We start from the raw sequence: 18,021 nt of genomic DNA, 5'->3' as shown, positions 1-18,021 counted from the left end.
ATGTTCAAAATCCTTCAAGCTAGGTTTCAGTGGTACATGAACTGAGAATTTACAGATGTACAATATAGATTTAGAAAAGGCAGAGGAACTAATTTTTGTTGGCTTAAAGCTTAATATTGAGAAAACTAAGATCATGGCATCAGGTCCCATCACTTCATGGCAAGTAGAAGAGGAAAAAGTGGAAGCATTGACCAATTTTATTTCCTTGGGCTCCAAAATCACTGCAGCTGGTGAAATTAAATAATACTTGCTCCTTGGAGGAAAAGATATGACAAACCTAGACAGAGAGATCACTTTGCCAATAAAGGTCCATCTAGTCAAAGTTATGGCTTTTCCAGTAGTCGTGTACAAATGTGAGAGTTTGACTATAAAGAAGGCTGAACACCAAAGAACTGATGCTTTTGAACTGTGGTGATGGACAAAACTCTTGAGAGTCCCCTAGACTGCAAGAGATCACACCAGTGAATCCTAAAGGAAATCAGTCTTGAATAGTCACTGGAAGGACTGATGCTGAAGCTGAAGCTCCAATACTTTGGTCACCTGATGGGAAGAGCTGACTCATTAGAAAAGACTTTGATGCTGGGAAAGATTGAAGACAAAAGGAGGAGAGTGCAGCAGAGGATGAGATGGTTAGATAGCATCCCTGACTCAATGCACATGAGTCTGAGCAAACTCTGGAAGGCAGGGAAGGACAGAGAAGCCTGGCACGTTGCGGTTGATAGGGTCAAAAAGAGTTGGATATAACTTTTGGAACAACAATGTGACACATCACTGTGGGTTTCCAAGACACCTAAATCCACAAATATATTCCTCCCAACTCAGCTTCTGTGTTGCACAGGACACAGGAAAGACAGTCCCTCCTAACTCAGACACATGGAGGTAACTCTGAATACATTTTCTTCACATGATAGGCAAAGGATTCAGTTCCGTTCAGTCACTCAGTCATGTCCGCTCTTTGTGACCCCTTGGAAGCAGCATACCAGGCTTCCCTGTCCATCACCGACTCCAAGAGCTTGCTCAAACTCCTGTCCGTCGAGTCGGTGATGCCATCCAACCATCTCATCCTCTGTCATCCCCTTCTCTTCCGGCCTTCAATCTTTCCCAGCATCAGGGTCTTTTCCAATGAGTCAGTTCTTCGCATCAGGTGGTCAAATTATTGGAGTTTCAGCTTCAGCATCAGTCCTTCCAATGAATATTCAGAACTGATATCCTTTGGGATGGACTGGTTGGATCCCCTTACAGTTTAAGGGACTCTCAAGAGTCTTCTCCAACACCACAGTTCAAAAGCATCAATTCTTCAGTGCTCAGCTTTGTTTATGGTCCAACTTTCATGTCCATACATGACTACTGGGAAAAACATAGCTTTGACTAGACGGACCTTTATTGGCAAAGTAATGTTCCTGGTTTCTAATATGCTGTCTAGGTTGGTCATAACTTTTCTTCCAAGGAGAAAATGTTCTTTTAATTTCATGGCTGCAGTCACCATCTGCAGTGATTTTCAGTTCAGTTCAGTTCAGTTCAGTCGCTCAGTCGTGTCTGACTCTTTGCGACCCCATGAATCGCAGCACGCCAGGCCTCCCTGTCCATCACCATCTCCCAGAGTTCACTCAGACTCACGTCCATTGAGTCTGTGATGCCATCCAGCCATCTCATACTCTGTCGTCCCCTTCTCCTCCTGCCCCCAGTCCCTCCCAGGATCAGAGTCTTTTCCAATGAGTCAGCTCTTCACATGAGGTGGCCAAAGTACTGGAGTTTCAGCTTTAGCATCATTCCTTCCAAAGAAATCCCAGGGCTGATCTCCTTCAGAATGGACTGGTTGGATCTCCTTGCAGTCCAAGGGACTCTCAAGAGTCCTCTCCAACACCACAGTTCAAAAGCATCAATTCTTCCACGCTCAGCCTTCTTCACAGTTCAACTCTCACATCCATACATGACCACAGGAAAAACCATAGCCTTGACTAGACGAACCTTAGTCGGCAAAGTAATGTCTCTGCTTTTCAATATACTATCTAGGTTGGTCATAATTTTTCTTCCAAGGAGTAAGTGTCTTTTAATTTCATGGCTGCAATCACCATCTGCAGTGATTTTGGAGCCCAGAAAAATAAAGTCTGACACTGTTTCCACTGTTTCCCCATCTATTTCCCATGAAGTGATGGGACTGGATGCCATGATCTTCATTTTCTGAATGTTGAGCTGTAAGCCAACTTTTTCACTCTCCTCTTTCACTTTCATCAAGAGGCTTTTTAGCTCCTCTTCACTTTCTGCCATAAGGGTGGTGTCATCTGCATATTTGAGGTTATTGATATTTCTCCCGGCAATCTTGATTCCAGCTTGTGCAGCCCCCCCCCCAAATAAGGTCTGTCACTATTTCCATTTTTAGAAATACATAAACCTAAATATGGGCTTCACAAATGGCTCAATGGATAAGAATCCATCTGCCAATGCAAGAGATTTAAGAGACTCAGGTTTGATCCCTGGGTTAGGAAGATCCCTGGAGTAGGAAATGGCAACCCACTCTCATAGTCTTGCCTGAAAAACTCCATGGACAGAGGAGCCTGGCAGGCTACAGTCAATGAGGTCGCAAAGAGTTGTATGACTGAGTACAGCACAGGACAGGACAGCACAGGAAACCTAAGTATATAAGAATATAGGACCATATAAAGAATTTCTTTGAGTTTGGAATGTAGATTTTCATAGAGAAAAAAAGTCATGAGGTCCTGTTAAAATGAGTCTAACAAGTCTTAGCCCAAAGTCACTCTGGCGAGAATGTGTTCCTTTGAACAAGAGTATAATTGAAATTTTAATAAAATTTTAATGTGAAGTAGAACATAGTATGTGAAGCTAGTATTAACATTTAATTAATGAAGATTTCATTTCTTAAGGGCTATAAGACAAGAAAAGATTAATCTCATAACCTGGAAATTTTTACTTCATCATTGTTTCCTCTTTGTTTCTGGCTGAGTTGTAATTTCAAGTGAGTAGACAGAGGCATGAGGAGAAGGGGATGGCACCCCACTCCAGTACTCTTGCCTGGAAAATCCCATGGATGGAGGAGCCTGGTGGGCTGCAGTCCATGGGGTCGCAAAGAGTCGAACATGACTGAGTGACTTCACTTTCACTTTTTACTTTCATGCGTTGGAGAAGGAAATGGGAATCCACTCCAGTGTTCTTACCTGGAGAATCCCAGGGACGGGGGAGCCTGGTGGGCTGCCGTCTACGGGGTCGCACAGAGTCGGACACGAATGAAGTGACTTAGCAGCAGCAGCAGACAGAGACATGATACTATATATTGAATAACTTCGAGTAGATATGCATGTTTTTCTTCAGTGTTATCTCTTAGTTAGAATTAAAAAAGCTGAGGTATTGCTCTCTCCAATCCCAAGTACAGAATGCCCCAGTGAAGAGGTTTCTTGAGTTACCATTAGAGAATGATTCCAGTTCTTGGCAGCCTAATCCCACACTTCACTGTGGATCCCAACTTTTACAGCTGTTCAGATGAGCCATTGGTTAAATGGCTGAGGAGAAGTATTCAACCATACTTATTTGCCTTCTTTACAGTGATTTTTAGGATTGGTTCCACATACCTCCTTTCTCCGTCCTTCCCTCTCTTTCCATGCATATTTTTGAGAGCCCATATGTCTTAGGAATAAAGTTACTGTCTGTTAAGAATTTACAGTTTAGTGGGGTTGAGATAAAATAAACAAAAATTTCTAATACTTTATGATAAGTGTTATGATACTATGAGAACATAAAGGAGAAACACCTAGTTTACAGGAATTAGAGGAGGCAGTTTAAAAATTTTACCTGACACTAATACACAGACGTTTGCATATACATGTGTCAGTACACATTTTAAAAATTATATTATTATATTCTCAGAAATAAGATAATAATGACTGTGTTGGCGGATATGCCTGTCTCCACCATAGGAAACACCACTGTCCTAACTAAGGGTTAATATATGCAAACTATATGAATTTTCTAGGAGAATGATGGCACATAATTTTGAGATATTAATGCTTTTCTAATCTTTACTGTATTTTCAATAAATACCAAAGTGAATCTTTTATTATATGCATGGTAGAGTGGAAAGCATGTCAGATTAGTTAAAAAAAAAAAAGGTGTTATATAATAGCTTCCCACAGGGTCGTGAAGAGTCAGACACGACTGAGCAACTTCACTTTCACTTTTCACTTTCATGCATTGGAGAAGGAAATGGCAACCCACTCCAGTTTTCTTGCCTGGAGAATGCCAGGGACGGGGGAACCTGGTGGACTGCCGTCTATGGGGTTGCACAGAGTCGGACACAACTGAAGCGACTTAGCAGCAGCAGCAGCAGTTATCTATTTTACACATGATGGTGTATATGTGTGTGTGTGTGTGTGTGTGTGTGTGTGTGTGTGTGTGTCAATGCTACTTTCTCAGTTTGTCCCAACCTCTCCGTCCCGGGCTGTGTCCACAAGTTTGTTCTCTATGTCTGCATCTATGTTCCTTCCCTGTTGTACAGCAGAATCCAACACAACATTGTAAAGCAATTATCCTCCAATTTAAAAAAAAAAAAAACAATCACCCTTATAAGCAACAAAAATAATGTCTTCTTTTATATATATTTCCTCATAGTGCCTTTTATTAATAAACAAAAATATTCTTTAAAGAAATAGGTGTTAGTACTATAAAGAGGTATTAACAGTGATTTTGACCAATTTAACTTAATTAAACCAAAGTTTCTTATTGAAAATGGACTGGAAGAAACACAAGCTGGAATCAAGATTGCCGGGAGAAATATCAATAACCTCAGATATGCAGATGACACCACCCTTATGGCAGAAAGTGAAGAGGAGCTAAAAAACCTCTTGATGAAAGTGAAAGAGGAGAGTGAAAAAGTTGACTTAAGGCTCAACATTCAGAAAACGAAGAATGGCATCCGGTCCCATCACTTCATGGGAAATAGATAAGGAAACAGTGGAAACAGTGTCAGACTTTATTTTTTTGGGCTCCAAAATCACTGCAGATGGTGATTGCAGCCATGAAATTAAAAGACGCTTACTCCTTGGAAGAAAAGTTATGACCAACCTAGATAGCATATTCAAAAGCAGAGACATTACTTTGCTGACTAAGGTTCGTCTAGTCAAGACTATGTTTTCTCCCATGGTCATGTATGGATGTGAGAGTTGAACTGTGAAGAAGGCTGAGTGCTGAAGAATTGATGCTTTTGAACTGTGGTGTTGGAGAAGACTCTTGAGACTCCCTTGGACTACAAGGAGATCCAACCAGTCCATTCTGAAGGAGGTCAGCCCTGGGATTTCTTTGGAAGGAATGATGCTAAAGCTGAAACTCCAGTACTTTGGCCACCTCATGTGAAGAGTTGACTCATTGGAAAAGACTCTGATGCTGGGAGGGATTGGGGGCAGGAGGAGAGGGGGACAACCGAGGATGAGATGGCTGGATGGCATCACTGACTCGATGGACGTGAGTCTGAGTGAACTCCGGGAGATGGTGATGGACAGGGAGGCCTGGCGTGCTGCAATTCATGGGGTCGCAAAGAGTCGGACACGACTGGGAGACTGAACTGAACTGAGGTTGAGAAAGACTTTTATTTTCCTAGATTTAAATATCTGCCTTTATTGAAAAAATCTAGTTTATATGGTTTATAGTAACACTTTTAAATTATCATAATCTGAAGACAATAGCTTTTAAGTTCCCACTCCTAGAAAGTACCAGTATCATTTATGTTTTCTTGCTCCCTATAAAATTTGACTTTGTCTTACTAGTAACACAGTCTCCATCAACTAGCCAAGACTCGTCAGACTGGTTCTATTTAGATCATCAGTGACTTCCCTCTTCTCCTTAATCCAGCCCTCAAAGTTGCTGATAGAGTCTGGATACACACACTTGATTGCAGACCTTGGTCTCCACAGGAATCTTCCCTGCTGGTCAGCAATGTATCGGTGAGTTCTCTTTTCCTGTGTCTAAAGTTAACTTGTTTAAAATGGCATGAACCACATCAAGGAATGTGTAGATCTCTAATTCATTATTGGCTTAATATGGAAAAATACTTTTGATATTTAAACTGAAATTTTGTCAAGAAATAGATTTCTCTTCTTTATATAGATTTAAATAGATTTATATAGATTTAAATATATTTCTCTTCTTTATATACTAGTGTTCCCTGTCCTCTTCTGTCTCATTCCAAAATGTTTTTCTATACACTTTCAAAACAGTTCAACAAAAGATAAAGATACATGGTGTTTGACAACTGTCTTTTAGTTTGTTTTGAGGAAAATAGAATGTGTTTTTACCTTGAGTTCTATTTGTCCCAAGTCATGTTCTATATTACGGAGAAGGAAACAACAGCTCACTCCAGTGTTCTTGCCTGGGAGATCCCCTCCTGGTGGGCTACAGTCCGTGACTAAACAACAACAACAATGTTATATATTATAGTGCATTATACTATATTATATACTTAATTAAAATTATACATGAGAAAAAAACTGAAACCAACCTTAAAGATTAAACTTATGCTTCTTTCTGTAAGTAAATAGTATAAATGTTAAAAACTATATATGTTTTAAAAGAACAAGAAAAATTTAAGAAGACAATGGGATGAAATTATTATAGTTGGATTTTCAAAATAAACCCAATGATGTACCTAGACACAACTTCTCTAATAGAGAAATTATAATTATTTTGAGGCTGTTTTCTTTAAAAGTTAGAAACTAAATAGTAACAAGTTTACAGTGTACTAGTTTGGACTCTGAAAATTTTATCCTCATATTAAAATTTTATTTTCTCTGATTAAAATCTTAGCATGTTATTTTTTTAAAATTTCTGCTTTGGGAAGAAAATAGTTTGAAAAGTATAAAACTCCTAATGGGATCTTAAAAATGAAGAACATGCAGGCTCTGTAATTGATAGAGAGTCCTACAAAGTTATGAGAAATTTAATACCCTCTATGTTTGTTCATGAGTCAACTCAGAGCTAGAGATATCACAAATTTAATCAGACTTTTCAAGGCTTCCTGCCTTTTTCGAGTACTTCTCTATAATCCATGATGGTTTTGTATCTACCCTTTTGTCTGCCTTACTTTTTACAATATTACTATAGAAAATGGCTTTTATTTAAATATATAATCCAATCAAACTCAAGATTCTAAATTTTATTTCAGGCTACATTGATCTGAGTCTGGATTTTGTGTAGGGGAGTTATAATGTGGGGATATTGGAATGAATTTTTCTGAGTATAATCTCTAATTTGAAGCAAAAAATATTTTCAGTTCTGCTTCATCATAGATGAAAGATATGTATCAACAGAAAACAAACAAAAACTTCCTGATCCAAAAATTGTATAGAAAGTGAAGCATAATTATGTTTGAGTCAGCCTAGGTGATGTTCAGAGAATGGGTAGAGTCAAAAGGGATTAAACTTATTATGCACAATTGCTGGAATAAATGTACCAACTAGAATGCTTTGAAGAAAGAGGTATATTGAAATATATAAGAAATTTCATTTTTTAACAGTGATTGTTATAGTTTTTTATTTTTTACTGAAATATAATGTATATATAGTAAAGTATGCATTAAATATTTTTACAACTCAGTGAATTCTCATAAGCTGAACACACTTGTGTCAAAAGCACTCAGATCAAGAAATCAGCGCTCCTGAAGCTTTTCCTTTCTTCATTTAGATTGACTATTCCCAAGGATTTCCATTCTCTATAGGCAATTTCTTTTTAAGGCCACCGGTTCATAACTGGGAAGGCAAATCAGAAACAGGTGGAAAAATTTATCAAATGACATGCTTCTTTTTTTTCCCCCTCTTATTTTAACACCAAAAACATATTGTATCGGGGTGTGACCGATTAGCAATGTTGTGATAGTTTGAGGTGACCAGTGAAGGGACTTAGCCATAAATATACATGTATCCAATTTCCCCAAACCTTACTCCCATCCACGGTGGCATACAACATTGAACTCTGCTACTTTTTCTTTAAACATATTTCTGATGTGCTTCTTCACTACTTCTTCACTACTTCAGCTACATAGCTCCTTCATTACTTTACCTGTTCTAAATGAAAACCACTATTTGTCAACAAAGGTCCGTCTAGTCAAGGCTATGGTTTTTCCAGTAGTCATGTATAGATGTGAGAGTTGGACTATAAAAAAAGCTGAGTGCTGAAAAATTGATGCTTTTGAACCATGGTGTTGGAGGAGACCCTTGAGAGTCCCCTGTACTGCAAAGAGATCCAACCAGTCCATCCTAGAGGAGATCAGTCCTGGGTGTTCGTTGGTAGAACTGATGTTGAAGCTGAAACTCCAATACTTTGGCCACCTGATGCGAAGAGCTGACTCATTTGAAAACACCCCGATGTTGGGTAAGATTGAAGGTAGGAGAAGGGGATGACAGAGGATGAGATGGTTGGATGGCATCACTAACTCAATGGACATGAGTCTGGGTAAACTTCAGGAGTTGGTGATGGACAGGGAGGCCTGGCATGCTGTGGTTCATGGGGTCGCAAAGAGTCGGACATGACTGAGCGACTGAACTGAACTGAACTGAATTTTAGAATTTAAAAGTTAGAAGAAATTCAGATCAGGTAAATATTATTCTTCAAATACTATTGTTTTCTCCAAATTCTGATTTTATACTGTTCTTTGAACATGAAGAAATCAACACATTACTTTTATAAAAAAAAAAAAACAGAAGGTTAAAGAAAACTTTTTCAGGTGTAAGCTTACAGGGAAGAGATTTTGGAAAAGAAGAATATATTTATTAAATAATAATATAATATATAATAATATAATAATCTTGATGGATATGTCTGCCAACTGTATTCACCAGCAAGCACTGACAACCAGCAACCACTGACAGCAGACAGAATTTATAGACATTAATATTTCACATGTTTAGACAGATGAAGGTAAACTGAGTACTATTCCAATGAAACAAAATGGACAACTTAATTTTTACTCAGTAGGATAAGCATTATCTCTCAACTTATAACCCATGGATCCCCTCCATTAAATTCACTGGGTACTTATTAAAAAAAGTTCAGTTCTCATTCAAGAATTCCCATGAATCTCTGGTTGAGGTATGGGAATTGTATTTTTTAAAGTTACACAGAGTAATTCTGATTTACTGTAAAGAACTGATACAGTATAAAGCCATAAAAAGAAAGGAACTTTTAAGACAGAAAGAACTTAAAGTAGAAATGAAATAGGTCAGCTGTTAAAAAGGTGGCCCTTTGTTTTCTTTAAATCGGTATAACTATATCTTAACGGAAGGTGTTCTCTTCCTGGTCACCTTTTCCTCCAAGGGAGAAGAGTAGTCATTTACACAACATAGTGATGATTAAGGAAGAGAAGATAATTTCAGAATGTATGGGAAACTGAGGGTGGATACAGACATAATTTGGGTAGTTTGTGTCTGACAGAGAGAGTGTTTTTACTTGGCTTAAAAATGTGTTTGCTTACAGGGAAAAATCTCAATGTAAATTTAATCTAGCAACATCTTCCTTTCTGCCCTGAAATTAGTCAACAGATAGTGATAACGAAGGGTGAGGTGTAGGTCCAGAGATGCTTTATGATGGTGCTCCAAGTGTTTAATGCTCTGTGTCACTTCTCTTTCAGCTGAGATCAATCCTGGTCCATGTAACAACTTTTAATGAGTTCTCATTCTGTACTAAGTTCTTTGTGGAAGAAACTGATTTGTTGAGCACCTATATTATGTATTACACCTTTTGTAAAATGCTATCTGATTTAATTCTGACAATCTTTTGAGAAGCTGTTATGATGATCTCTCCTTTAAAAGATGAAATAATTGCAGCTCAGGGTTAGTGAGTGTTGGATCGAGAAACTGACCTTGACCTTTCTGGCTCTGTAGTCTATTATTTTTACTATAATACTGTCTATTGTGTGTAGGAAGCTAAAAGAAGAGTCTTTGGAAAAATTTTCTTCCTAAAAGAGAAATGGAAAACACACACATATGCATATACACACATGGAGAAAATGTGGATGCATGTGTAGGAATACCTGTTTATATAATGTATAGGCAAAGAGACAAGTCAATACCAGTTAATATTAAAGAATGGACATATATACCAAAGGAGGAAGGAGGGTGGTATAGTTTTATTTTCACTGATTGATCTTTATAAATGTTTTGAATAATTCATAGACTGTCCTTACTTAATTTTCTTAAATTGTATTTAAACAAGATGATGTGAACTAACTTTACTGTACCATCTCAAAAGTGATCAGCATTCAATTATATAATTGCTTTCTAAAAAAGATTGCAGCATTTGCTATAGTGTAAAAATCAAGTTTTCCTTAGTGCACCATTTCATGGAAGAAATTCATTAGTCTGTAATAACTGTAACTGTCTAGTGAACCTCTGTTATTATTCATTTTTGTCTGCTTTCCTCCAAAATATCCTTGTTTCAATATAATATGGGAATAAATAGAAACATTCAAAAAATAAAACAACATCACAGCTTTCTTGTCAGCACTGAGATTTACAAGTATGCCTGATGCTTTCATCCTTGAGGATGGGGACACGAGGCAGTTGTGGAGCAGGTCTTCTAAGACTGTTAGTGCTGAAATGGGCGTTCTGTCTGCATTTCACGACTTTCTCAGGATTAGAGTTTAGAGGAATTCTGCTAAGTACTTTTCAAAGCGCACCCCTTTGACATACTCTCATTGAAGATGGTGGATGAGAATTTGAAGAATGGTCTCACGGTTTCAAGCATAATTTGAAGGTTTTGAAATGAGTGGGTTAGAGAATAAGAAAATTTTAAGAGGTTGAGAAAGAAAAGTGGGCTGCAGAGGTACCATGTCATGCCAGAACCTGCAAGCCCAGCCTTCTCCTATGTACATACATGGCCTGCATGATTGAGCAATTTCTGAGATTTTTAGAATAATAACCCCAAGATGATAGAAATAAGCTTATGATATTTGTCAACAACAAAATAGAGAGAAATGCTTCCTGTCTACCAGCCTCAGAGGTCTACTTAGAAGACTATCCATTGAATGATAACATTGTTCCTTGAAAATATAACTTTTATATCTTTTGACACATGAGACAGTTAAATCAGCATAGCAGTAGCACTACTGAGGTAGATAGAGGAGGCATTGTGGGGATGGTATAGCACTGTGATTAAGAACCTATGTTTGCAATCAGATAGACCGAGGTTAGGGCTTCCCTGGTGGCTCAGATGGTAAAGAATCAGCCTGCAATACGGGATACTCAGGTTCGATCCCTGGGTTGGGAAGATCCCCTGGACAAGGGAATGGCAACCCACTCTGGTATTCTTGCCTGGAGATTCTCATGGACAGATGAGTATAGCAGGCTACAGTCCATGGGGTTGCACAGAGTTGGACATGACTGAGCCACTAACACACTCACACACACACACACACAGAGACCTGAGTTAATTACCAATTCTGCCATTTATCACCTCTGGGCAAATATTGTTACTTGACTAAGCCTCAGTTTCCTCATCTAGAAAACAGGTATAATAATATAACCATTGTTTTTTTAATAAAGATTAAATGCACATGATATTTTAGAACTGTAGGTAGCGCACAGCACAAGTGAAACAAATGATGGCAATTATTACTTTGTTCTGCACTGACTTATAGCTAAACTTTAAAGAGTGCTAAATCCTTCTGTATCTGCTTCTGCAGCTTCAAAAAAGATATCATTTGACATCTTCAGATGAAAGATTGCAAGATACAATTTAATGGTGACTCTATGATACTTTGGAATCTAAAATATCTGATTGCAAACTCCAGTCTATCTGATTGCAAACATAGGTTCTTAATCACAGTGCTATACCATCCCCACAATGCCTCCTCTATCTACCTCAGTAGTGCTACTGCTATGCTGATTTAACTGTCTTATGTGTCAAAAGATATAGAATTATATTTTCAAGGAACAATGTTATCATTCAATGGATAGTCTTCTAAGTAGACCTCTGAGGCTAGTGGACAGAAAGCCTTTCTCTCTGTGTTCTATAAATTAAGGGATACCACGGTCAAAGATTAGGTAATTCACATGTGATCACATGAATGAGTGAGTCAGTCCATACTAAAGATGGAATCTGTCCTCCCAGTTCACCTGTGTACTGAGTCCAGTGTTACCAAGTAGAAGAGTTAAACTAACACAGGTGTCTACCTGACCCAGGAGATATTATTGTTGCTGTTGTTATTATTGCCATTTGAATTTGTATAGAAATATATGGACTTTAAAAAATTGATTATTGTACATTAAAAGCCTATCAGGTCATAGTAAAATTCAGAAGATATATATCTGTATATATAGTAGGATATATATGGATATACATATATATGGATATATTATATATGCACATATGTTCTTTACACAAAACTTCAACATATATTCTTGACACCTATCAACAACTGTGAGGCAGACAATTTTAATATGATCATGATTTTACAGATAGGAAAACCAAAGATTAGGAAGACTGACCCTTCCAAATCTCTAAGTTATTGGTAGAACCAGAGTTTGAACATACACCTCGAACTCTGGGCTTGAACTCTCTAATACTCCCTGCTGCCACCATCACATCATGATTCCTAGAATCTCAAGTGCTTTTTTGGTTGTACTGTGTGCTCAGTTGCTCATGGACTGTAGCCCGTCAGGCTCCTCTATCCATGGGATTCTCCAGGTAAGAATACTGGAGTGGGTTGCCATGCCCTCCTCCAAGGGATCTTTCCAACCTAGGGATCAAACCCAACCCCGGGATCGAACCTGCACTGCAGGTGGATTCTCTACCATCTGAGCTACCAGGGAAGCCCACTCTCTTGGTTAAGCAGAGATAAATTTCCTTGCTCTTTAAATAATTAGCTTAACCTTAGTGTCTCCACTTCCCTAGTCCAGAAAATAGCAAAGATAATAAATGATACATATAAAATATTTCAAAGCAATCTTTCAAAACTTAAAATACATTCAAGTCATAATTAAGCACTTGGATATATATTACTGGATCCAACAGCAAAGCTAGATTTGGGCTTCTTAAGCAGAGTTCTAAAGCTTTGCACTAAACTGTATATTTCATGGCTGATCATTGGCTTGCTTTACAGATTTTTAGAGCTAGACAGCTCCAAAGATGAGTACTTTTACACATTTTCTTTACCAGTTGAATCCTTTTTACACACAGGTCAATTCAGTTCAGTTGCTCAGTCATGTCCACATCTTTGCAACCCCATGGACTGCAGCACGCCAGGCTTCCTTGTCCATCACCAACCCTCAGAGCTTGCTCAAATAATGTCTATCGAGTTTGTGATGCTGTCCAATCAACTCATCCTCTGTCATCCCCTTCTCCTCCTGCCTTCAGTCTTTTCCAGCATCAGGGTCTTTTCCAATTTGTCAGTTTTTCACATCAAATGGCCAAAGTATTGGAGTTTCAGCTTCAGCATCAGTCCTTCCAATGAATATTCAGGACTGATTTCCTTTAGGATGGACTGGTTGGATCTCCTTGCAATCCATGGGACTCTCAAGGGTCTTCTCCAACATCATAGTTCAAAAGCATCAATTCTTTAGTGCTTAGCTTTCTTTATGGCCCAACTCTCACATCCATACATGACTGCTGAAAAAACCATAGCTTTGACTAGATGGACCTTTGTTAGCAAAGTAATGTCTCTGCTTTTTAATATGCTGTCTAGGTTTGTCATAGTTTTTCCTCCAAGGAGCAAGCGCCTTTTAATTTCATGGCTGCAGTCACTATCTGCGGTGATTTTGGAGCCCAGGAAAGTAAAGTCTCTCACTGTTTCCATTGTTTCCCCATCTGTTTACACACAAGATTCACGCAAACCCCTGCTGTATGGAGCAGTGTTGCTATGGGTGAAGTGGGACTGAGACTTGGAGGCCTTATCTGCTCTATCATCTCTGTATCCCCTCAGGCACATGAGAGAATTGAGCGATTTTTCAACCTGCTTTGAAAGCAACTTAATTCTTCATTATGAAGTAGGAATAATGACAAAGCCAACATTTGTTGCCCATATGCTGTTTACTTGTCATGATGCCAATTGCTCTATATGTGTTATTTCATTAACCCTTAAAAGAACCATACAGTTAGGATCTATCATTATCTCTATAGGAGGGGAAATGTGGACCTAGAGAGGGTTAACTTGCTTGCAGCAAGTGAGAAGTAGAACTGGGCCTAAACCCAAGCTGTTTGACCCCAAAGCCCAGACCTATATCCATATACAAGAAAATAGAAGTTATTTGCATAAATTCATAGAACTTGTTACAATGAATACTAAGTGGAATCTTGGTTTCCTTTTTCTATTAGCATCAGACTTATTACTCATATCTCAAAATTGTGTGGCCAGGAAATACTAAGTAAAATACTTTATGTATCTCTCATATATAAAACTTCAAGATAATTAGTAAATATATTTCTTGAATGTCCTCTTGTTACAAAGATAATTACATTAAAAAATCACAATTTACCTTGGTAGCAACTAATCTGTTTTGCATAATGGATTAGTTCCAGTTCAGCTATGACTGCTGGAAACTTAAAGTGTCTTATATAAAATGTCATTTTATTTCAGTTTAATGTAAGGCAAGTCTGGAGTTAGGAAAGTAATGGCTTATAGGGAGATTCACCAAGTATTTAGGAATCCAGGCTTCCATTGCTGTGCTGTCCCATGACATGAATATACAGCCTCCCAATTAGGGTTCAGTGTGATTGCCTGAACTCCAACTAGCAAATTAGGATTCTACCCACTGGGATAGAGACTCCATTGGTCAGAACTTAAATCCATATGGAGATTTATGAATAAGGGACACTCTTCTATTTTCCAGGGGGCCCTATGTCCAATCAAAAGTCAAAGATTCTACAACTAAGGAAAATATTTGGAATAGGCACCTATGAGTCTCTAGCACAGACATGCTAAATTTGAATGATGAGAGATATGTCCTGTTGTGAACAGTAGGCAGATAGATATATGGGTATGAAGTTTAGACAAGTGATCTGCATTTACAGATTTGGTAGCCATTAGCATTTAGATGTGAATTAAAGCCACAGACATTGGTGACTGAAAATATTTAGTTCTTTTGGATAAGATGATACTTTGCTTATACTTTTATGGTGTTAATTTGGACTATTAATTCTATCTTATGTTAATATGAATCTGAGCATATTTCACTGCTACTATACAATGACAATACATTAAATTATAACTAAGTTAAGGTGAGTATATAATTCAATGATTAATTTTACAAATTCATGCTCCATCCAAAAGTTAAAACTCAATACATCCATTATATTATAGGTCAGCAATTGGTACAAGAAATTTACTAACCAAAAATCCCACTTTTGCAAGAATCATATAAACATTAACAGAATCCATACATTTTCCAATTCTTCCTCATTGTTAAATTAATTCATATGGGTTTTATTATGTGCATAAACTTCTAGATTTTCTAAGGGATTCTTTGTATATGGCATACAGTGCTTGCCAGGGAAACAACAATGAGGAGGACACCACAGAGTCTTAACACATGTTCCAACTAGCACATTCTAATTTTAAGGCCCATCAGTGATTTGTACAAAATGCAATTTTATAAGTTTGGGACTTTTAAAACTGGCTTAGGATGTAAGTAGTCAAGAAACTTTATGACTTTCTCATATAAAACTCAGGTTATTTCAAATGACTTGCAGACTTGTAATTTGACCATGCCAAATAATCTGGCATCATCCATCAGAAAAATGATACGTATGAAAAATTATGCTAAAGTTGATTGCTTAGAAAATTGTGAATTTTAATTGTAATATTGTTGAACATTTCTTAGATTATTTGAGGCATGGAACACTAGCTTTGGTGGAAACTAAAGCATGTGTAGATCAATTAAAATTCCACATGTTTCCTACAAATGAAGAAAATGAGAGCATATTCAACGTCATTTAAATCGGGAATTACAGGTTGCTGGAACTTCTGGGATGTTGAATTTGCTCTCTCAGATTTCTCATCTGAAAAAAACTTACATGAAAGGACTTAGTTCTTAAATAAAAGGTCTAATACAGAGACACATGTCACTGGTCTTTCAGTTCAGAGTTATTTCTGCTACATCGTGTGAACTGTTATAAGAGGCATCTAGACAAAGTCATGGGAAAGATTTGGTAAGAGGACATCTAATGCTACAAAAAAATTCTGAAAGTCAGTGCTGTACATTAACAGCTTCAAGAATGTCTCTGGCTCAGTTTTCTCAATCATTTTTTTCTTCTGATACTCCTGCCAAAATTACTCATGCACTCCCTGTTGGTGCTTATTTTTCTTCCACATTTTCAAGTGCATACAATTCCCTATGGCTAGCTGCAATGATGTCTCATCAATATTTCTGTGTGAAACTGCTGCCTTTAAAATTGCCTACTCAGGTCATTTTGACTTACTATGTTGACCTGGAAAGAGTTTGAAGAAAATGAAGCAAATATCTTACTGTAATTAAGGACTAAAATAGCTCACTTTATAAGTATATAGACCCATATCCAGTTACTTAAAACAATCTTTATATTTTTGTATACCATCTATCTGTGACTATAAATTTCTAGAGGTCAGGCAGATTGCCAACCTAAGTCTCAGTTTGTAGTTTGTGCTATACCATATCTGGCTGGGAACTTAATAAAGAGCAGGTTGATAACACAGTTGAGATCAGAGACATTCCCTACTGTTGAATTGCCATTAATGCTTATATAATAACATGTGTCCAAAAAAGTCTGATGATACCATATGTGTAATCACAAATTCCTTTTAATGTAGGCAGGATGAAAGATATTATCACTTGAGTTTTATGGTCAGTTAAATACAAGAATCATTAAGCTACGGGTTTTGTCTAAGTTAACAGTTAGTGGTAGGGTTTTCTGTCTTTTCCAACATTTACTAAAAACTTACTATTGTATTAAGTAATACAATGCTTATTAAAAATTTACTACTGCATTCAGTAATACTGTATTCTTATGTCTATGATTTTAATAACTTTTAGCTTCTTTATAATGTGAAAATGCCACACAGAGGCATTTCAGTAATTAGTGAAGTGTTGTTAGATAAAAAATTATCTTAAAGCTTGATATAATTTCACATTGCCCCCTCCAAACATAAAATTGTTTTCACTGAATAATAATTGGTGCTATTTTCTAGTATTGAGGAACATATTAAGATTATTATAAAACTATTTTTTGTTTCTATGCTAAGAATATTATGGAGAATATTGTTCATGACATTACAGAGTATTCTTTCTATTAGAATCTAAAAGAATTTCACTGCAGCCAAATAATTGTTCAGGTTTTATCTTATGGGTACCATGAAGAATGTACATGAACAGGGTTTATTTGTTTTCCTTGTTTTGTTTTTGACTTCGCTGCTAGAAAGCTTCAAATTTTGTGGTCCGACTTAAGGAAGTATCCAGATGGGGAATTATGATAAGTAGTTTTAGTACTAGTCTCATTTTGTGTTTTCACTTATGTTTTACTTTCTTCCTAAATCTCTAAATAAAGCCATATATAAATGTAATTTAATAGTATATATACTTTAATAATTATATAAATGTAAAGTATATATCTACTGGAGTGGGTAGCCATTCCCTTCTCCAGAGGATCTTCCCGACCTAGGGATTGAGCCCAGGTCTCCTGCATTGCAGGCAGATACTTTACCGTATGAGTCACCACAGAAACCCATATATCTTTAGGAGGGTACCTTAAATCAATCTAGAACAAAATAAAATATAAATAAAAACATTTATAATAAAAACAATGAGCTTCCCATCATTTATCTTGGTGCTATAAAAAGAAAATGGAAACAACTGTCTAGAAATTAGATTACTACTTTGTTATGATTGTAACTTCTCTTTGAGAACTACTCATAGTTTTTATTGTAGGGAATACACACATAATTTAGTCCAAGGGTCTGGCTGACACTATCAGATAATTTATATGTATATTCGTATAACAGTGGACACAACACAAACATGTTATTTGTAACTTTATAAGGAGTAATGCATTTGTATT

At 37.1% G+C, this 18,021-nt stretch overlaps 1 protein-coding gene across 1 annotated transcript in view; it reads left to right on the top strand.

The window, feature by feature from the left end:
• The first annotated feature begins 5,861 nt into the window (after nucleotides 1-5,861).
• The window catches only part of LOC120862187 (transmembrane protease serine 11E-like), a 52,306-nt gene continuing 40,146 nt past the window's right edge, over nucleotides 5,862-18,021 (top strand). Inside the window, exon 1 of the mRNA XM_040238305.1 lies at nucleotides 5,862-5,950. Within this exon, the coding sequence (XP_040094239.1) occupies nucleotides 5,941-5,950 (10 nt within the window). The 5' untranslated portion in view covers nucleotides 5,862-5,940. The remainder of the gene's footprint in view (nucleotides 5,951-18,021) is intronic.

Source organism: Oryx dammah, unplaced genomic scaffold, assembly GCF_014754425.2.
Source record: "Oryx dammah isolate SB20612 unplaced genomic scaffold, SCBI_Odam_1.1 HiC_scaffold_3, whole genome shotgun sequence".
Taxonomy (NCBI): Eukaryota; Metazoa; Chordata; class Mammalia; order Artiodactyla; family Bovidae; genus Oryx; species Oryx dammah.
This window is presented reverse-complemented; position numbering and strand designations above follow the sequence as displayed.